This window comes from Periophthalmus magnuspinnatus, chromosome 10, assembly GCF_009829125.3.
Source record: "Periophthalmus magnuspinnatus isolate fPerMag1 chromosome 10, fPerMag1.2.pri, whole genome shotgun sequence".
NCBI classification, from domain to species: Eukaryota; Metazoa; Chordata; class Actinopteri; order Gobiiformes; family Gobiidae; genus Periophthalmus; species Periophthalmus magnuspinnatus.
The window spans coordinates 14,630,362-14,653,877 of record NC_047135.1 but is presented as its reverse complement, the minus strand read 5'-3'; the positions used below and the strand labels follow the sequence as shown (position 1 = coordinate 14,653,877).

The following is a 23,516-nucleotide window of genomic DNA, read 5'->3' as shown; positions in this document are numbered from 1 at the left end:
ATATGTAGATCTACCATTTATTTGCATTAGTAGGGTAGTATAAAGCCTAAGGGACTGATGTCACTCCCGTGTCCAGCCATAGACTGTAAAAAGAAGTGAACTCATGGAGTGTAATAGCATTTGGCTTCAGTCAAAGCTCATCAACGCTGGCAGTTATAGGGGGGAATTTGGAGCTGTGAGATTAATATATATGATATATTATACTTTGACCTGTATGTTTTTGTGGGTGCCAGTGTGGCACGATGATGTCATAATGTACTTGGAACATACATGGACGTGGAAGTGCTATGTGCATTTTTGTACCAAGACGTGCAAGACGTGTGTCTCTTAAGAAAGACCAGATCAGCATGCTGACTTTGTCTTCAGTGAACCCAGATAACATGTACATGTCTGTATATTCCAAGCTAATTATTAAGAGAATGTGACGTGTGCTACTAGTATATAGAGCCCACTCTGGAGATGTAAAATCAGGAGATTGTGTCGAATCAGTTTGAATGATGTCTGTGCCGAAATAAAGAACCTGGTTTATGGATCTACTTGAGCCTACTGGATTTTTATTTGCGGTGTGCCTCGGGGAAAAGCTGACAGAGCCAAGTTCGAAATTAGGAATTCTGACCATGAGTATCATATCACCCAAAGAGGCTGTTGAAAGAAAAGCCCCTTCCTGCCCGAACAGGTGGTTTAGCAGGAAGTGGGTGCTTAGCAAAGGTGTCAATCAAATTTATTGCTAACACTAGCAGGGGCAACCTTGGGGAAAGAAGGTGCCTGATTTGTCTGTTATTAATGTTCATATCTTGATTTAACAAAATAGGGCAATGAAAAAATGGCAGGATCATGTAGAGCAGGTCAATAAAAACATTTTAAGACCACAATGACAGAAGCAGTTTCCAAGAGAGTGGTGGCTGTTTACTATTGTAAAGTGAATTGTAGATGAAGTGCGCCCATGATCGCTTCTTCATGATCGTCACCGCTAATGCTAGCTTAACCTAGCCTAGCATCTTTCCTCTACCTCCCTCATTCACTTTCTGTCAGTTATAAGGTTGTTAACGTTAAACTGTAAAGCCTTTTTAACATGAGATGTGTTGTTGCACAAAAAGAGGACACTGTAAATGTTATTTTCAATCATTTGATGAGCCCTGGTCCTGAAAGTGATATCACGCTGAACAGTCCTATTGACCTTATTCCATCCCACCCACTTTTTCCACTAAATGCTCCAAACCTCCTTGTCTCTGTGGTGGCTCTTCCGGTTAAGTGGAAATCCCATTCATTTCAATGGAGAATATGGAAAAAGATTTGCCTCAAAAATATGATATAAAGTAGATTTGTTGTTGATTTGTGTAAACTGTGTGACCAACAAGCAAACAATGCAATAAGTCTCTGAGAGGCTTTAAAATGGATCTGTAGTCCCTGTAGAAATTTCTTGCTGCCAAGATGGGCAGCCCCATACCCCACAATGGTGGTGCTCACAGCAACTTCCAGAATAAGGTGATTATGATAGTGTGAGTTACAGTTGAATGAATAATTAAAATATATGTAACATTATGGCTGCTAGAACTAGCTACTAATGTGGTGTACTATTTAGTCATTGTTAGTCACATTTTTAACATAATGGCTCATTTAGAAACTGGTTTACTGAGATTATCCAGTTTAAGAGTTCTTGTGTCAGTGGTATAATGTAGTTTCAATATCATCATGTAGATCATGTACATGCCTTCTTTCACTAGTCAAACTGTATAACAAAGTGAAAACTAAACCAAAACTACTGCTGTCTTCATTTGTAATGGGAATTATAGAAAATACAACTTGCCAAGTGGGAAATTGCACATGAATGGCCACTCTTGTTGTAATTTCTACTGGAGAACTCGGAAATAATTTTGATGCCCTAGTTGCTGGGATGAAAATAAGCTTTGACCTCTCACCATGGTGGACAGCAATGAATAAAGCAGTGAATTTATTTGTTTACATTGTAGGTATGTATTTTTGTCAAGAAAATGTGTGTTCCATTATGCTACAAGCACAAAAGCATAAACAAAACACATCACTTCACACGTGGAAAGGACCATCTTCTCCACAGCACATGAAGGCAGCATAATTTCCCTGGCTGGAGATTAATAAAGTATGTATGTATGTATGTACGTACGTACGTACGTACGTACGTACGTACCTACCTACCTACCTACCTACCTACCTACCTACCTACCTACCTACCTACCTACCTACCTACCTATCTATCTATCTATCTATCTATCTATCTATCTATCTATCTATCTATCTATCTATCTATCTATCTATCCCAAGTCTAATGTAGGACTTAATAAGGAAAAGCATGAATAGAATCTGCCTTTTTGTCGCTTTTCAAAAAACTGATTGGGAACTGATATATATTTATTTTATTATGGTATCAGTAACTGTGTCAGCCGATAATGTGATCGATACATTTTTGGGATATATTGTGCAGCCCGAGTGAGCAGAGTGGGATATTATGATAAATGGTGAATATATGGAATGTCAGTCAAACCTAATGGATGTTTTGACGGCTCACATATGTGGAGCGGAAACCCTTAAAGACAAGATTAGTCCACTGTCAGGAGTCCACTGGGTTAGGGAAGTACAACTCTACTACTGTGTGTGAGGACTTTCACCATTGCATGATAAACATTTGGATAATGCAGAAAGTAATAATAAAAAAATACAAAATAATAAAAAGTAATAATAGTGAATGTTAAATTAGATTCTTTTGTAGACAGGTGGTTCTAATGGTAGACTGTATATGTAAGTGGACATAACTAACCTGCTAACCGCCACAATCCAAATAGGAAGTGAGCATGGGTGCGCTTTCTGCTCCAACTCAATTTACATTGGGAAATTGTCACTCCTGTCTTCATTGAGCATGAGCATTGTCAGGCTCATTGTTTTGGTCTTAAACTGTTCATATTGACCCGCTCTACATGATCCTGGTATTATTACTTCGCTTTAGTGTTCGTAATTCAAGATATGAACATTAATAAGAGACAAATCAGATGTCTTTTTTGCGGAGGTCGCTACTGCTAGGGTTAGCAACACATTTGATTGGAAGCGTTGCTAAGCACCTACTCCCTGCTAAACCAGCGTTGGAACTTGGCTCCAAATACACCCCTGTAACTGATAACCTCAATGAGCTTCATTTGACTGGAGCCGAATGCTGTGGGTGACATCACACTCCGTTAGTCCACTAAGGACTGTCTTTATACAGTCTGTGATTCTAACCAACAGGAAGAGTGATATGAGTAGGGGTATGAGTGTGAGCAGACACCAGGGGGGTGCTCCAGAGCTCCAGATCACAGTTCATTCTCTTGTCGCAATCGCCAATCCATTGTATAACTATCCCCTGCAAAGTATCACTGCAATATAAGTTATGAGGTGTTGACAGAACGTGCTGAAGTGATGAAAATTACTGTAAGACAAAAAAGACTAAAGAAGGTCTTTGGCCAAAGTACATCGCCAACATGTTAGTGCCATATGAACCTTCTCGGACCTCAGGGACCAGCCTCCTGCTGGTGCCCAGCGTCAGTACTAAACATGGGGAATTAGCGTTTCAGTTTTATACAGCTAAAACCTGGAACCTGGTCTTCCTGAAGATGTGAGACAGGCCTCTACTTTGACAATTTACTGTTTAAATCCAGGCTCAAAACAGTTCTGTTTAACTGTGCATATGACTGAAAGGTTTTTATTCTGTACTCTTCTCTTTTAATGTACATTTTGTTAATTTATGTTTTGATTTGTTGTATTATGATTTTAATGTGTTTACTATTCTGTAAAGCACTGTGAATTACTTTGTGTACGAATTATGGTATAGAAATTAACTTGGGGCATTGTAGATATAAACTCCTAAAGCATAACATATTTAGATCATCATATTACCTTTTATTGTTTTGAAAATACTATTTTCACAGAAAAACAACATATTACGCTTTATAAGTTTCACTTTCATTTTGGAGGCTATGTCAAAAGTCACTCCCTCTTCAGAGTGTGATCACCAGTGTTGGGCATCTTACTTAAAAAATGTAATTAGTTATAGTTACAAGTTACTTCTCCCAAAAAGTAACTGAGTTAGTAACTCAGTTACTTTTTGGGAGAAGTAACTAGTTACTAGGCAAAGTAACTATGCCGTTACTTATTATGTTAAAACAATAAAAACACAACAGATGTGAACCTTTAACATTTATTTCACTTTAACAGATTGCCACTATATTGTATTTGTTTACAAGTAAATTATAGAATGTATCAAAAAATAAAAAAATAAAATATATAAAAAATGTTATTTGAAGTGCAAATAAATCAACATGTCATGCAATTTCAGACAACTGAACTTCAAATAATTTCTTCATTATAATAGTGAAAAAAATCATTGCAATGTATTGCAAAACTAAGGCATTCAAATGTAAACTGTCGTAACGGTGGGTGTAGCGGACCAAAGAGTGCAGACTCGGGGCAGATTTACAATGTTTATTGTACAGATGGAGACAAAATACAAAACTGAGGGTTGATCTGATGGTGAGCAGGAAGCCAGGTGCGGGCCAGGATCCAGGAACGTGGAGTGCAGGGAAAAACCAAGACAGTACCAGGGCTGAGAAGCAGGGTAGAAGCAGGGTCAGAGCAGGGTCAAAGCAGGGTCGAAGCAGGGCTGAAGGCACACATAGGATCCGGCAACACAGATAATCCAGGGTGAAGCAACGCAGGCACGACAGGAATGAAGGGACGACGACGATCACGCGCCGAGTGTCTGGCCCCAGCTCCTCTTATGCTCCACAGCAGGTGGAGGTAATTGCGCTGATGAGCTGCAAGTGCGCGCAGGAGGAGCCAGGAGCTCAGCTCAGCTCCGGCAGGTGAGGGAGGGAAGGAGCAGGACAGGAGCTAAAATGTGGAGCGAACGGTGCGGATCATGACAGTAAACCATGTAAAATAAGACAAAACCTTTAAGGTTTTCTGGCCACACACTGTAATTCTCTGCCCAGTATTCAAATATTAATCACTCTCATTTCAACATAAACTGAACTTTATCCAACTCTTTAACATTTATTAAAAGATTCACACAATCCCTCTAACACGTATCTATTCCTTTATTTATCTATCTATCCATCCAATCAGCTGTCGATGCACGTGTGGACAGGACATCATTTCCCATCATGCATTAAGCGTTTGTAGTCCATGCAGGCGGCCGTTGGCGATGGAGAGCTGCTGCGCTCGCCTTGCTCAAAAACTTCCCGTTACCGGCGCACAGGTTATGTCAGCGCAAGTCGGTGGCATCTTGGACGCAAAACTGACCGGCATGCACCGCGCACCGATCGAGGGCGATAGTATCTGCGCCCGCCTCATCTCAAACTTATCTCACCCCGAGCCGTGTTGCAGCTCCTCGGCTGAGAGACTCTTATGAAGGGAAGAGTGAACTGAATTAAAAGTAACGCGCCACATTTTATAGTCAGTAACGGTAACAGCGTTAGGACGCTGGGAAAAGTAATTAGTTAGATTACTCCGTTAGTGAAAAAGTAACGCAGTTAGTAACGCCGTTATAATGTAACTCTGTTATTCCCAACACTGGTGATCACATTATAATCGGAATTTGTTCTGCTAATGAAACTATGGCTCATCTGTAAAGCAGTGTATTCTTTTATATATGTATGTGACGTAGGCTTGTGGACTGAGCATTGCACAAATCTTACAGATAACTGTAAGTAGGGTTTGGACACTGAAACATGCATGGATGACATCTAAAGCCTCTTCAGGCATTTTTGATGAGAGGACAACATGCTGAACAACATGACAGAAAGCTCCAAAAAGCAAATTTTGCATAATACCCCCTCTTGACTTAATACCCCCCTCTTGACTTGAATACCTTTGGAGGTTGTCATGTTGAGCTCCTCTTGAAGTAGGTTTTTAGATATGTTGGAAATGACTGTTGGATTTGTCTTCTGAGTTAATTTTCTCACATGTACATTTTGTCTATATTCTTATGGTGAGCTCTGGTTGACTTTGAGCTGTGTGGTTCTCCTCACCAGCCTGGAGGTGTACTGTAGTTCACAGGTGTAGTATCTGTACTACTTTTTGTAGTATTTATAATACTTTGTGTAGTGTGTGTATGAGTAGTATTTGTAGTACGTTTTGCAGTACTTTCATGGTCCTACCTGTGACTTTGAGCTGTGTGGTCCTCCTCACCAACCTAGAGCCGTACTGTAGTTCGCAGGTGTAGTTGCCTCCGTCGCCCTCCTCCACCGTGGGGATCCAGATGTGGGTGTTGTTCATTACGATGGAGCTCCGGAACTCCACACGCTCACACTCCTGAAGCCCAAAACACAGGATTAAAAGAAAAGTCACTATGGTTTTGTGCGGGATTGGATTTATTTCACATTTTCACTGTATTAATAGCAATCCTATTGGCTCCAGTTCTCTGACTCCAATTCACTTTTCATTGAAAAATGATGGTCCATCTCTCTATTGCTGTCATGCTCATCATTCTGACCTTAAAATCTTCATTTTGACATACTCTACGTGATCCTAGTGGTTTCATTTTGCTATTTTGTCCCTAAATCATATGACCATTAATAACAGACCAATCAGGTGCCTTCTTTCCCCGAAATCACTCCTGCTAGCGTTAGCAACAGGTCTTTGGTTGGTTGCCTAGTGTTGCTAAGCAACACTAGGCAACCCAGCAGTGTGAGTGGGAAGGGGCGTTACTTTCAACACTCTCGCTCTTGATTGGCTCTTTGGTTTCACACTCACATTTCCAAATTAAGAACTCTGCTCCAAATTGGCTGCTATAACTGCTGGCCTTGATGTGCTTCATTCAGCTGACAGCACACTCACCCAGTGTACTTCTGTTATATTATACACTCCACTTCTTATTCAACCATTCTCCATGATTGTTTTCTTTTTTTTAATTTGCAGTATTTTGGAAACTGTTTTGTTGTAAAATGTGCTATATAAATAAAATGGATTTGGATCTGGATGTTGGGCTGCTCATAAGGGGCCAGGCATACCCTATATCCTCTGTCTGGACAGGTGATCATTTTGCTGTGAGTGTCATGTTGGGTTGTTAGTATTGTTAGTATTTTTAGTGTAAGATGTTAGTACTTATATGTAATATAAGTGCGCATTTTACCTTGTACCAGACCATACTAGGCTGCTTATCAGGGGCAGGATAGTGCTCTATGTCTGGACTTGTGACCATCTTGGCCTTATGTATATGTAGTATATAGGTGTAGAGTATGCACACTTTACCTTGTACCAGGCCATGCTAGGCTGCTTGTAGGGGGCCAGGTAGTCCTCTATGTCTGGACAGGTGATCATCTTGCTGTGAGTGACTTCGGCCTTCTCCAAGTGTCTGATCTTTGAACTGAAGCACTTTCCCTCATCGCTCTCTTCCACCGTCATGTGCATTGACACCTTCATGCAGTACGTCGAGTTCCTATCCAAACACAACACAATTATGTAAGCTTAGAAACTGTTCAAACTGACTAAACTTTAGCAAGCATATGACAGGTTAGACTACTCATTTCACTAAAACATAGTTGATACCAAGACAATTTAAGAATATTTATTTTTCTATAGTTTTATTTTTATTTTTTTCTTAATTTGGTGAAGTTTATAATTTTACATCCTGGTTGGACACAGACAGCAGATATGACATAGAGGTAATTTCACAACTATTATCTTGCAACCATACAATAAACAAGGGCTAAAAAAACCAAACAAAACAAAAAAACCAAACAAAAAAAACCCAAACAAACACATAATAGTTATGATTAAACTAAGAAAAAATAAATGATATCTTTATTCTGTAAAAAGCAGTATACCAATGCCTTCTTTAAAATTCCTGTAAATTGTAAATAGAGGGTTTCTGTTTTAGAGCTCAGTGCTACTACCTGTATTTTTTGTACTTCTCAACTTTTTTTCCTCAAAGTGCCACTTAACTGATGTAAAACTTTAATAAATATTTAACACAAGTAGTATCCCACAAAACCAAGGCAGGATTATAAAAACATGTAAACCTGTCAGATGCACTTTAACATCAAGCTGGTGCAAAATATTTGACCTGATTTATGTCATTGTACCTGATTTTCACTGTCTTAAAAAACATGAAAAAACCAACATTTTAAACGGTTTGCAGTGGTCCAAAAGTACTCTATATGTTAATGTATTCTGAAGTTCATAAGCGCTTTTCAACTTTCAGGGACCAGAGCAGAGTTGTAGCATCATCAGCTGCCATGCTAACAGTTCAACAGTGTTACTCTCAAGCAGTATTGAAGGAGCCAAGTGCATGAAATACTGAAATTTTTTTTGCAGACAGCTAGCCTAGTTTGTACATCACGGGAAATGTTCAGTTCTGGACTAAACTTGCTCCTCCTTGCTGTCAACAGGTAATACTTTATTTATCTTTTACAGTTCTATACAGATTCTAACCATCTGTTTCTGCTCACAGCTAAAAACAATCTATTTGGTTTGCTGAGCAGCTCTGATCTCCATCTGCTTTGCACTTGTGAAAAAATAACATGTTTTAAACTACAGATCTACATTTAAAGCAGAGGTGGGTAGAGTAGCCATAACATGTACTCAAGTAAGAGTAACTTTACTTCAAAATAATACTACTTAAGTATGAGTATAAGGTAGTGGTGCAAGTAACTTAAAGAGTAATTATCTGGATGTCATATCTGAGTTATAATTTGAAGTTAATGTAATTTAAAGGACAAAACCTTAAGTAATGAACAAAATCTGATATTTTCAAAGTATAGACACACAAATTAGAAACTAAATCATATCTAAAGGAGCGGTGCAAGAAACACACATGTTAAAATTATTTAATATTGTCAACACAAAAATGTTGTCACTTGTAACCAAAACTTTTAGCCATGTAAGAATATTGTTACTTCAGTACTTTGAAAAGTACAATTTCTTTCAAATGTTACTCAAGTAAATGTAACTACTGGCCACGTCTGGTTTAAAGAGTGTAAGTACTGTTTTAGACATGTGCTTTGTTATGTCACAGTGAACAGGGAAGGTTAGCTACATCCTGATTATGCATAAGCTCAGACATCCGTGTTTTGAGGATTTGTGATCAAAAATGAAAATACACCACAGCCATTTGAAGTTGTTTTGATGCTTTTAAAAGGTCATCAGGACACCATCTGGACATACTTTCCATTTTGTTGTAATGATAATTGTCAATGTTAGACATGCAAATATGTATTTAATATTGCAAACAACTAATAGAATAAATATAGCAACATGAATGACATCTAAATCAAGTATTTAGAAACACATATTATGCTGTAATTTGAACGAGTTCTAAATTGTTCACAGATTCACACTGCGATTGAATCTCATACCAAGTTGGTTGTATACGCTGACCTCACACTGTATGGAGCGATGGTCGTGTTTGCTGACCTGCTCACACTGTACAGCGCTATGGTCGTAAAATTTGGGTCAAAATCAGCCAGCTCAATACACTCATAACACCACAGCCTTTCTAAGAGGATCTACAGTAAAAATCATATTGAAATGTAATTCCGTTTTTATTGATCAAACTGTACCAAGGTGACTTCATTGAGATACAGATGCCCTCCCATCCTTTTCAAGCCTTGTATGTCAGATGCCCTCCCATCTTCCTCTATCCCTATGTGTCAGATGCCCTCCCATCCTTCTGTATCCCTGTGTGCCAGATGCCCTCCCATCCTCCTGTATCTATGAATACTGGCTCTGCTCCTCTCTCAGATCCTGATCTCCATCAGTCCATCTAAAGCCAGAGTGTTTTCTCCTCCACTGGTGCGAGACCATCTCTCTCCCTCTCCTCACTCTGTCACTCTTTCTGCCTCTCTCCCATCCCTCTACCCAATCTCTCTCTCGCTGTCACTCTGTTTCACAACTCCATCTCTCTCCCCTCCACCTCTCTCTCCTCTCTCTGTTACTCGTTCTGCCTCTCCTCTCCTCCTCTCCCTGTTCGCTCCCTATTCTCTCTCTCTCTCTCTCTCTCTCTTTCTCCTCTCCCTCCTATCCTCTCTTCTCTTCTCATGGCCTGTCAAACATTCACAAACACCACTTGTTTAGTTTGGCATTTTGCTTTGGTTGGCAAATCGCGTCCAAAGAGAGAGAGAGAGAGAGTAGTTTTCATTTGAATTCACGGCCCTCGCCTCATACCAAAAAACGCATGCTATAGAGATTTATAACATATATATATATATCTTTAATTCATAATTTGCATTGCTATGATCCAGTCAAACATAGAATTTGAATTAGAACATACTTAAAAAGGGCATATTTCTATTAAATACACAGATCAGGGGTGCAAATACAGAGGTGTGGGTGGGGATAGGTGATGGGTGCAAACTGAAACTCACTCAAGCACTTAAGCCTGCAATGCAGGATTACTCAAATTCTCTCTCCCATCCATCTCTGCCTCTTCTCTTTCTCTCTCTTTTACTCTTTCTTGTCTCCCTCTCTCCATCCCCTCCCTCTTTTTCCCTCTTTTCTCTCCCTCTTCTCTTCTCATGGCTTGTCAAACATTCACAAACACAGCTTGTTTAGTTTGGCACTTTGCTTTGGTTGGAGAATCTCATCCAAAGTGGCGAGACTTGAACCTGTTTTTTAATTCAAGCCCCTCACCATAGGCACATGCAGCAGATCTTTATAAAGGCATGTAACATAAGTATTTCATTAATCATTTATAATAATGTTGAAATGTTCACATTTCAATTGGAATTTTAGATTTTCTTCATTTACAGAAATATATGAAATTTAAATTGGAAGATATTTAAAGAGATGTTATGTTTTTTTTTTTCTGGTAATTGTATTATTATTTTACATTCTGTTAAATGTTTACTGCAATATTAATAGAAATTCCAGGAAATTAAAAACAGGACAATACAGGATTTGCTTGATTAAATGTATGTGAAAGACAAAGCAGACATATTGTGCTGTTATATAGTTATAATCTATGACACCCGTGGACCATTATGATAAAATTTGGACACTTTAAATTGCAATATTCATCTAAAACAACTTAAAAAACAAACAAAAAAGCTCCACCAACTGGAGCTGGCTAGAAAACTGTGGTACCTAGTGGGAGCTGACATCACTGTAAACACCATCACAACAAAGTGCTGCATACTGTCAGCTCCTCCTCTGGACAGCTCCACATCATACTAGTGAGCAGCAGATTTGTTTTCATCTGTACCAAAATGTCTACGGGACACTGCCAAATCCTATGTGTATCACCAATTAAGAACATTTTATTGGAGAAGTACAGAACAGTGGGCATGTATCAGTGGCAGGGAAAATGGGGATAGATTGTGACAATGGCGTCTTGAGTACAGGAGAATAAATATTACTCAAACATGCATGAATCACTCTAAATACAATTTAAGAGGGTAAAGGTGAAACCGGAAATTTACATAAACTATATAAAAGACACACTTTTTTCTCACCGTCTGACATGAAATCAGACTAACCTTTTCCTGTTTTGGGTCAATTATGATATCGAAAATGATTTCTATTAGCTAAATGCCAGAATACTAAAAGAAGGATTTTTTTTTAGACATTTTTTTTTTCATTTCTTTCTTCAAAGCCAGATGTTTACATACAGTAAGATTGCTGTGCTTTTAAAGATTTTGGGAAAACCCACATGATGATGTCAGGTCTTTGGAAGCTTCTGACTTCTGAGGTTTATTGACAACATTTGAATTAATTAGAGTCACACCTGTGGATGTATCTGAAGGCACACCTGAAACACACTGCTTCTTTGTGTAACATCATGGGAAAGTCGAAATAAATCTGTCAAGATATCAGGAAGAGAACTGGACTTGCACAAGTCTGGTTCATCCTTGAGTGAAATTTTCAGACTTTTGACTTTTAAAAGTACATTTATGTTATGCCACTTGTCACAGTCAAACAAAATGTGCAAAGAAATACAACACAATCACACCTCTATCACATGTTACAGCCCCTCCCTACAGGTGTATCACTATCTGCCCCTCCCTCACTGAACACCGAGCCCTCCTCACTGTCCACACTGCCTCAAAGTCCTCCACTTGCCCCATCGGTGTGCTGTACATGAACTCCACGTGCCCCCATCAGTCTCTGTAACAGGAGCTCTGGGTTTGTGCAGCCCGAGTTGGCCATGTGGTTCCTCCGGGTGAGCCAGGACAAAGCTTACTAAAACAACAGTTTTGCGTTTGGCCACAGAAAACTTTGGTCCAAACACAAAGAGCTCCTAGGTCAGTGTTTGTCCCAGACTCTGTAGCCAGTGTCCCAGCAAACTGAAGAGGGGAGACAGCCGAGGGCAGGACAACCACAGGTGTTCTAGTGTCTCTTCTTATTGGCAGAAGGCACAGTGGCTGTCTGATCTTGGGTCAAAGTGGGCCCGTGCACCACCCTTCACTGGAGATTCGCACAACATTTCTCCACAGGGAGGCAGAACAGGGACCTCCAGCAGCCTTGTGAAGAAGAACCTGGGGCCATCACGCCCAACTACCTGAATTCCGGGAGCCCCAATGCCTCTCTGAAGTGCATGGGCAGCCTGTGCTGCACCTCCCACAGCAGCCTCTGCAGCACCTGCTTAGACCTCACCGCAGTCTCCTGGCTCAGTTGGGCTGCACTTTTCCAACCTTGTCCAGTTCTCAAGCCCACCAGCTTTGTGACCCCTGCTGCCAAAATTTGTCTGTCTCATGTGGGTAGAGTCCAACAAGATGCTCCTGTCCCACGTGCCCATAGAGGCCCAGACTGCCCAGACAGGAGCCATCCTCTCACATGTGGAATACTTTCCTGCAGCAGATTGAACATGGAGGATCTAATTTATTTTGTGGACATAATTTCTTGACTGGATTATATTTTCTGGACCTGTACGGAACAAATGATACCAACTGTGGGAATATGTTGATGTTTAACAGAACCAGAGCCCTCAAAGGTAAGTGAAGTCCAAAGCCAAATTTTTTGAATTTTCTGTAAAAACGGCTTTCCTTTTAGCACTGTGGTAATTGCAGGTAAAAATGGTTTGCATATTCAGAAAGATGAGTGCCGTAGTTTTCATTTGCTGTGTAGATTGTTTGTGTGGTTGATGCAGAAATATGTACATTGCTGTAAAGTTGTAAAGTAAAGGTCACGACCCGGGAGGTTGGAACGGTAACAGGTTAACCGAAGGGTATTCTGAGCCTCTCCATAGGAAAAGAAAAAAAAGGAAAATAGAAAACAGTAATTAGACACAAGCTGAGAAAGAAACACAAATGTGCACCACCCATTATTTCTGTTTACTGGTCCCTGATCCTTTTTACCCTTACTAATCCTTCCTAAAAGCTTTGCCAGCCTACACCTTTTCTTTTGACTTTACTGATCGACGGCAACCTGCCATTTTAATTTCCTGACTAAATTAAAGAAGCCATCAACATCGGGGAAGAAGTCTTGCACATTAACTGCCTTGTTACCATAAGTAACATCCAGGAACTCATTGATGTCGTTAATAGAGCAAGAAGCAGGCTCGTCTGGCCCTGCCTCCTGAGACATATCTGAGGTGCCATGCTGAAGGTGCCATGCTCATCTGTACAAACTATTGTACACAAGTAGTAAACACTATGGGAATGTCCAGCCATCATACCGTTCAGGAAGGACAAGGCTTCTGTGTCCCAGAGATTGATGTGCTTCGGTCCAAAATATGCCTATCAACCCAAGAACAAAGGCAAGACACCTTGTGAAGATGCTGGCTGAAGCTGGTATGAGTCTGTCATTATCCACATTGCAACAAGTACTGTACCGACATGAGCTGAAAGGCCATGAAGAAGCCATTACTCCAAAAGAAACATAAAAAAGCCAGATTTTGGAGACTTGGTCTCCAAACATTCTTCTAAAATTGAACTGTTCAGCCATAATAAGCATTGTTATGTTTCGAGGAAAAAGGAGGAAGATTGCGAGCCTGAGAACACCATCCCAACTGTGAAATATGGGGGTGGAAGCATGAAGTTGTGGGGTTGTTTTGCTGTAGAAGGGACTGGTGCACTTCATAAAATGAAGGCATCATGAGGAATGAACATTATGTGGAAATACTGAAGCAACATCTCAAAACATCAGCCAGAAAGTTAAAGCTTGAGCACAAATGGGTCTTCCAAATGGACAATGACGCAGCGCATACTACCAAACTGATTACAAAGTGGCTTAAGGATAACAAAGTCAATGTTTTGGAGTGACCATCACAAAGCCCTGATCTCAATTCTATCGACAATTTATGAGAAAACCTAAAAATGCTTTTACGAGCCCACAAACTTGGCTCAGTTACACCAGTTCTGTCAGGAAGAATGGGCAAAAATTCCTGCGAACTATTGTGAGAAGTTTGTGGAAGGATATCCAAAATGTTTGACCCAAGTCACACAGTTTAAAGGCAATGGCACCAAATACTAATGAAAGTTATGTAATTTTTTTACTTTGAAGAAAGTAGTGAAAAATGCTCTTCTGTCATTATTTTATCATTTAGCAAACACAAAATAATTTTGGCAATCCTAATTGACCTAAAACAGGGAAAGTTAAGTCTGATTTCAAGTCAGACATAGAGTGTATGTAAACTTCTGGTTTCCACAGTAAATGAGAAGAAAACAAGTATAATATGGTTAAAATCTCTGAAATGTTGATTTTGCAGAATATGTGTCTTTTAAAATAAAACCCAGGGAAAAACATTATAGCATGCTTACTTTGATCAAAAATGACTGTGTTTAATATTTCTCCTTTAAACACAAATGTATTGTTGTTGGGTCATTTACCTTGGGCCAAACGCTAATTGAATAAACTCACTACTTTGCTCTTTGTTTAGGGATGTTTTTCTCACTAAAGTTCTAATACGACTTTCCTTAGACCAAACCTTATATCTGTCTCTGTGAGTTCTTTAGCTGCCCCTTCTCGTGCATGTGATTAGGTTGTACCAACTCCACTAATCTCCAAATATCCTCCTCACCTCTCCAGATTTACGATGTTGTGTTTTTCCATTAAGGTGCGCTTAAACTTTCCGACCATTTTCCTCCTACTTCCGGATTTAAAAGCACAGGACCCAATTTTAACTGTCTCAAAAGGTGAAAACAGAACTATGGTTTGCAGTAGCCCAAAGTTATTCCTCACCTATCTTATGCATTCTGAACATCCTAATTATTCACCACAATGAGTTTATAAGCACTTTTCACAACTTTCAGACTAAGACTAGAGCGGGGTCTTGCCAGGACGTAATGCTAAAAACTAGCATTCTAATCTTGCACTTGCTGATCGCCAGACAATAATACAAAAAATACAGACAAAAATTGTCACAATAGCTTCAGAAATTGATGCCATTATTCAACCCCAAAGACGTGATTGTTGTCAGTTGAAAGGACTGGATTCAGAGCTCACCACAGCACAGAGACTGCACTGCTTAAAGTAACAAATGATTTACTACTAGCTGCTGATAACGGGCTGGCTTCAGTCCTGGTCCTACTGGACCTCAGTGCAGCGTTTGACACCATTGATCACAACATTCTACTGCAGAGGTTAGAATGTGACATTGGAATCAGAGGGACCGCCCTCAAATGGTTTAAATCCTATCTATCAGATAGGTACCAGTTTGTTAGTATAAACCAGTGCACCTCTCCCTGTTCTAAAGTAGCCTGTGGTGTTCCACAAGGATCTGTGCTTGGTCCAATCCTATTTACTCTGTATATGTTGCCATTGGGTAACATTATCAGAAAACATGGCATTAATTTTCACTGCTACGCTGATGACACTCAGCTGTACTTATCAATGAAACCAAATCAGACTGATCAAATAGATAAACTCAGTGCCTGTGTGAAGGACATCAAAACCTGGATGACCTTGAATTACCTGCTCTTAAATCCTGAAAAAACAGAGGTCATTGTCGTTGGTCCCAAAGGTCAAAGAGATTCTCTGTCAGACCAGATATTCTCACTCGACAATGTGAATATAGCTTCTAGCCCTACTGTAAAAAATCTTGGAGTCCTATTTGATCAAAATCTCTCATTCACAGCCCATATAAACCTAGCTTGTAAAACCGCATACTTTCACCTGCGAAATATAACTAAAATTAGAAATATTTTACCTAAAAACGATGCTGAAAAACTCATCCATGCATTTGTTACTTCCAGACTTGATTACTGTAATTCCCTGCTTGCCGCCTGCCCCAAAAGTACTATAAGGAGCCTCCAGTTGGTCCAAAATGCAGCGGCCAGAGTCCTAACAGGAACTAAAAGAAGAGACCACATCAGTCCTGTACTAAAATATCTGCACTGGCTTCCTGTCGAGCTTAGAATCAAATTCAAAGTCCTCCTCCTGACATACAAAGCCCTAAACGGTATGGCCCCATCCTATCTGCAAGATGCTATTGTCCCGTACCAGCCAAACAGAGCACTCCGCTCTCAGAATGCAGGACTATTAGTGGTTCCTAGAGTGTCCAAAAGTACAGTGGGAGGGAGAGCATTCAGTTACCAAGCTCCTGTGCTATGGAATCAACTCCCTGCTGATGTTAAACAGGCCCCCACAGTCTCTGTATTTAAGACCAGGCTTAAAACCTTCCTCTTCGGTATAGCGTATGACCAGGTTACTTAGTGAGGGAGTTAGGGTTATTAAAACCCGGGATAAGATAAGCTGCAGTAGGAGTAACTAGCTGGGGGAAGTATGGCAACCTGAGCACTATCCTCTACTTTGCCCTATTTTCTCATCAGCAATGCTATTCACATGTTGTCCCCTGTCCCACTCCCCCTGTGGAGTGTATCTCTTTCAGATGCCCCGATGACAGTTGGATCTCCTCCTTGCCTGGCTCTCCTCCTCCTCGCCCGGCTCTCCTCCTCCTCGTCTGGTCTCCTGGCCGATTTCTTATGTTGTCTGATTTTTCCTGTTGTGTCTGATTTTTCCTGTTGTGTCTGATTTTTCTTGTTGTGTCTGATTCTTCCTGTTGTTTTGTTTTTTGTGTCTTGGCGGCACGGTGACTGAGTGCCATCACTCATGTCTCACAGCAAGAAGGTTGGTTCGATCCCCGGGTCACCAGGCCTTTCTGTGTGGAGTTTTTCATGTTTCTCCCCGTGTCTGGATGGGTTTCCTCCGGGTACTCCGGTTTCCCCCATCAACCAAAACATGAACGCCCTTCGAGACAACTGTTGTTGTGATTTTGGGCGTTACAAAAATAAATGAATTGAATTGAATTGAATTGAACTTTAAACCATAAGATTAACATGTCAAGTTTGTGGCACCAGTCCCAAAGAAATAATGGTAAGGTTCAACATCTGTAGATCATGAGTTTGGAGAGTTCTTTCAAAAACAGTGAATCTCCCATAGAGTTACAGTATATAGGCTCTGCCCTCCCTGTGAAATTATGACATTCTAAAACATGAAAACAAATGTCACCTATTAACATATTGATACTTTGCAGCTGATGTCATCAACATTCTCTGGGGGTGTGATGCTAATTAAAGGCACTGCTCTGTCTGAAGCTCTATTGCTCAAATTATACTATAATCTGAGCTTTATTTTATCACAGTCTGACCAGAAAGAGCAGATCGAGCTAGAAGTGAACTAATTCTTTGTGTGAAACAAGTCTTAAATTACAGTCAAGCTAGCCAGCATCAGTTACCAGTGTTTTTTCAGTTAGTTACTCTCACTTTTTTGTTTAAAATCAAACACCTAAACAGGACCAAGAACATTTATATTATTATGTATTATGTCACCACGGTAACTGCTAAACATTCCATACACATACATGTAGAACACCCCCAGCATGATGTAATTTAGGGCACAGAATATGGGTGCATTCATAGGTCACATCAAAGCTGGGACTAAATGTAACAGCACCATATGTGAAAAAGAGATAACTACATGTGATGAAATTGTTTTGTCACCTGTTACCATAGAAACGACATGATTCTTCAACCTGTCTGACCGTAACCTACTACAGCACAAATTTAAACACACATAGCACTGATTAGCTTGCTTGTCCTGTATGCACCACTGCACAATGCTATGGGTGCCTTCAACTCTATAGGCTTGCATGCACTGGAAGAATAGACATTTAAGTTACTAACTACTAAACTGTGTTGGTGTTTTAATAAGGTTTTCTACTGTTCATAGTACTTTTTTTGGGCAATTTATGCATATTGAAAATCAGATGCTAACTGGGATTGTCCTGGGTAAACAGAGATATCTGGTCACCCCTATTCAATGTAGCAGAGGTGGGGACTGGACCCGAGCCACATTATTTTAATGACTTGGGACTCGACTTGGACTTGGCCATTGATTCGGAACTTGACTTGACTTGAGCCCTGTGACTTGAGATACCTGGATGCTTACATGTCTCATAATAATATTGGGGCTATAAGATCCCTAACTATATAAGGTCCCTAACTTAAATGCATTGTTTTGTTGCAGCAACAGGTAAAAAAAACAAAGAGAACTACGAAGACCATGATCCCTTGCTCCACTTGGACCTACCTGTCTGTGACTTGGGACTTGACTTGGACTTGTCTTTCTGTGACTTGGGTCTTGACTTGGGCTTACCTGTCTGTGACTCGGGATTTGACTTGGACTTGCCTGTCTGTGACTTGGGTCTTGACTTGGACTTGCCTGTCTGTGACTTGGGACTTGACTCGAACTTGAGGCCAAAAACTTGAGACTTACTTGAGATTTGCAAAACAATGACTTGGTCCCACCTCTGATCATGACTAGTGCTGCATTTGAATGGATGCAATCAGCAAATCACAAAGGCTGCAGTTTTTGAAGTACCATAATTTCCTCCACAAACAATGAACTCTCCTGTCTTATTTTACATAAAAACTGCAAACCCTGTAGTTTAGATCTGTCCAAACGTGTTCTGAAATCTGATTCTTGTATTTGTTTGTCAATTCAGGTTTCAGTCTTTTAGTCCATTCTTTTGAATGTGTTTAAAAGGTGAACTTTTAACAGAATCTTATTATTAAAACATAAATTGCCGATCTTATCACAATACTTCAGCAAAATCACAATAAGATATTTTATTTTATCGTCTTACTGAGACTGGAGGACTGGGTGGGCATCTCTGGTACGGCACTAAACTGGTTCAAGTCCTATTTAGAAAACAGGGAGTACTTTGTTGAAATTGGAAAATGTATATCAGATAAAATGTCCCTGACCTGTGGGGTGCCCCAGAGTTCAATCCTGGGACCCCTGCTGTTCAATCTCTACATGCTGCCGTTAGGCCAGTTAATACGCAGCAATAATGTGTCTTACCACAACTATGCAGATGACACTCAGATCTATGTCTCACTGGCAGCAGGTGAATATGGACCAGTGGATTCACTCTGCCACTGCATCCAACAGATCAGTGTGTGGATGCAAAACAACTTTCTTCAGCTAAACTCAGACAAGACTGAAGTCATCATCTTTGGCCCACAGAAACATAGAGAGAGTGTCAGCAGTCACCTCCAGTCTCTCTCTCTAAAACCTTCAACTCAGGCTAGAAATCTAGGGGTAATAATGGGCTCAGACTTGAACTTTAACAGCCACATTAAATCAATAACATCTGCAGCTTTTTACCACCTAAAAAACATTGCAAAAATCAAAGGTATACTGTCAAAGCCAGACTTAGAGAGACTTATCCATGCATTTGTCTCCAGTAGGTTAGACGACTGTAACATCCTGCTCACTGGCCTCTCCAAACGAGCCTTAACACAGCTGCAGTACATCCAGAACGCTGCTGCTCGGGTCCTGACTAGAACCAGGAAGTACGAGCACATAAGTCCTGTGCTCAGGTCTCTGCACTGGCTTCCTGTAGGTCAAAGGATAGACTTTAAAGCAGCTCTGCTTGTGTATAAGTCTCTCCATGGCCTAGGTCCAAAGTACATCTCCGACATGTTAGTGCCATATGAACCATCTCGCACACTGAGGACTTCAGGGACCGGCCTCCTGCTGGTGCCCAGAGTCAGGACTAAACATGAGGAATCAGCGTGTAAGTTTTATGCAGCTAAAACCTGGAACCGTCTTCCTGAAGATGTGAGACAGGCCTCTACTTTGACAATGTAAAAATCCAGGCTCAAAACGGTTCTGTTCTGTAATTTTATGATGATTATTTGTGATTATTTATGTTTTGATTTGTGTGATTTTAATGTCTTTCTTATTCTGTAAAGCACTTTGAATTACCTTGTGTACGAATTGTGTTATACAAATAAAATTGCCTTGCCTTGCCTAGGCCCAAAAGCCAGTAACCTCTCTACCTAACGAGTTCTAAGCACCAAAGTCAATCCATCCAATGAAGTCAGATGAACCTGATGCCCTTCCTTTGTTGTGAAGCTTATTGCTGCACCATCTGCCCTGCATCGTCTCTGCATGCTAAAGAGGTGATCTATGTAACAGAGGAGAGAATTGCGCAAATGAGCTCACAAACATGAAAAGATGATATGCGATGAGACGTGTGACAGGCGTGTAACGTGTGCCTCTGCTTCGCACATGCTAAGCTAATGCTACAAGATTCATAAATTATAAACCCAGCTACTTCTAGACACTTTAGTAATGATACTGGTATGTGTGTTGGTACCGAAAACAAGCAAAATGTAGCTTCTTTGTAATACTTAAAAGTGCTGTACCTGTTTTAAACAGTTTGCAGTGGTCCAAAGTTACTCCTTAGACACATTTTTGCTCAAATACATGGAATAAATTAGGTGAGGGACCTTTAAAGCATTATATGTAACTACAGGTCAGATCTGTGGAGAAACAAACCTAGTCAAAATAAGAATGAATGTTTCAAGGAATATTTGAGTCATAAAAAATACCTAAGATCAATAACAGCTATACTGCTATATTCTTTAGCTATACTCCTGACATAGCAATAAAATCTCCATGGACCCAAACAAGAGGTGGGCCTAAAAGGTCCTAAAAAACTTGCAAAATGCACCATTTAATAGTAGAAAAATGTACCGCTGTTGCCAGGTGAGGACACAATAAGGTCTAACAGGGTATTCAGAGCTCTGCAAAGGAACACTAAATATATGCAGGATTGTCATGACATGCGTATATGAATGAAACAAAACACAACACTATGATTTTAGATAGATAGTACCATAGACTGTATGAAGAAGTGGACTGAGGGATTGTGATATCACTCAGCATTTTGCTCCAGTCAAATGAAGCTCATCGAGGCTACCAGTCATATCTGGAGACCAGTTCCATATTTGGAAATCCGACTGTGATCATCATAGCAAAGAGCCAATCAGGAGTGAGGCTGTTGAAGGTAGCAAACGCAAAGCTAAGCAAACGCTTAGCAACGCTGTCAATCAAACCTGTTGCTAACGCTAGCGGGAGTGAACTCGGGGAAAAAGGGCCCCTGATTTGTCTGTTATTAAAGTTTATATCTTGACAAAATAGTAAAATAAATACACCAGGATCATGTAGGTTAATACAAACATTTTAAGATCAAAATGATGAGCCTGACAGCAGCAGTTACAGAGAGAGGGGCAGCGTTTTTTGAACAGAAAGTGAATTGGAGCCGATTTATTTATTTATTTATTTGAAGGACAGTGTGCAGATGCATTAAAAAGATGGCTGCACCAGATTTAGCAAAATGCTAATTTCCATCTGTAGTCCTTTATGAAGTCCGATGGAGCCAAAGAGCAGTCAAGACATTGATAAGACATATTTAGTTTAGATTTGAGTAATTATAATAAATTATACTTTTCATCTTTACTTAAATTTTGCTGAAAAGTTCACTTGTCTTATAATTGACTGATCTTGTGGTTTTTAGCTTGGACCCAGACACCTCCACTCATCTTTTTATTTCCCTCTTCTCTTATTCTCTCTCACTTTCTTTCTGTCTAATTAAAGATATATCACAGAATATAACAGAGCCAGAGAATTAAAGTCCATTCAAAACTGCTCTTCTGTCAGACTTTGAATAGTCAACTTATGTTTAATTGGACCAGAAATACAGTGAATAATCCTCTGCTCCATCAGATCCTCTCCTCTGCATTCTCTGCTCCATCTGACACTCTCATCTGCATCCTCTGCTCCATCTGATCCTCTCCTGTGGATCCACCACTCTATTTGTTTTGCATTCTCTACTCCTCTAACCTTCTCATCTGCATCCTCTGCTCCATCTGACCCTCTCCTCTGCATCCTCTGATACTCTCATGCACATTCTCTTGAGATTATTGCCCTCACAGATATTTTAAAATGTTACGATTTCTGTTTCTTTGTCTGATTGTGGACGTGATTACAGGGGACAGAAATTGAGCATTTTTGTTGTTGATGTCTTAAAATGAAACAAATTGGCAAAACTTTGCTCCTGCAGTGTGAATCTTAGATAAAGTCACATGCTTTTACACAGAAGAGAGCAGGCATCAGTTTAAAGGACCCCTATTATACTATTTTCTGATCTATGTTATAGTCTTTCCTCATCACAAACATACCTGGAGTTGTGTTTTGTTTCATTCACACGTTTAACACACAAACATGCATATTTATTAAATATTTAGGCTGAGTTTTTCTCTCAAACAGAAAATCCTCTGTTCCACCTTGTGATGTCATGTGGTAAGTGGAAGTGCTCCACTTTTTTAAATTTTTTTATTTATTTTTTTTTTAAACTCCCTACACCTTCATTTGGATGATTTTCTCTAGTGAACTATAGGTAAATGGAGATGTAGACAGACTAATAATGCAGGGTTACACAAATGTGTGAATGAAAAAAAACACAACTCCAATATAGACTTAAATCATAATCAACATACAGTTTATTACAAATTATTCACGTTTAGTAACTACTTCATTCATACCTTAAAGAGGGGGTATTACTGTGCTAAATCATTCCTCCTTCAGAGCTATATCCCGCTAATGAAACTACTGCACATCACATCAGATTTGTGGAGTTGTAGTGTATTGTTAAGTGTCCTGATCTTGTGTACTTATGGAACTCTTTACCTCTTACTCCAAACCCCTTAGTAAGTACTTAATCATTTTTAGTAAGCTATATTTGTTTATTATCAACTAAGTTTTTATTCATGCTTAAAGAAGGGGTATTTTTCTTCTGGGGTATTAATTGCTAACATATAACCTATTTAGATCACCATGTTACCTTTTATTGTTTTGAAAATGCAAAATTTACCTAGACTATTTCACTTTCATTTTTGACTTTTGAAGTCATAAGTCACTTCACCTTCACAATGCTATCATAACACAAGCAGCGTGCATTCCGCTAATGATACTACTGCACGTCACATCAGGTTTGTAAAGCAGTGTATTGTTTTGTATTATGCTTTTATGTATTTATGGAGAATTGTTGTGTGGGCAGAAAATTGGACAGAATCTTACAGCTGACCATAAGGCGGGTTCAAATAGTGCCTGAGCTAAAAATACTCAAACACGCTAAAATACTCAAACATGCATGGATGACATCTAAAACCTCTTCAGACATGTTTCTGATGAGGGAACGTTATAACATGGTAGAAAGGTCTTCATTAGTATCTTCATAAGTATTACATTAGATATGGTATATTAACTCAGTTTGACTCAAAATA

At 39.8% G+C, this 23,516-nt stretch overlaps 1 protein-coding gene across 1 annotated transcript in view; it reads right to left on the bottom strand.

The window, feature by feature from the left end:
* The window catches only part of il1rapl2 (interleukin 1 receptor accessory protein-like 2), a 226,860-nt gene that overhangs the window by 106,384 nt on the left and 96,960 nt on the right, over nucleotides 1-23,516 (bottom strand). The window contains exons 5-6 of the mRNA XM_055224668.1: nucleotides 7,255-7,441; nucleotides 6,162-6,315 (exon numbers count right to left, since the gene is read on the bottom strand). Of these exons, the coding sequence (XP_055080643.1) occupies nucleotides 6,162-6,315; nucleotides 7,255-7,441 (341 nt within the window). The remainder of the gene's footprint in view (nucleotides 1-6,161; nucleotides 6,316-7,254; nucleotides 7,442-23,516) is intronic.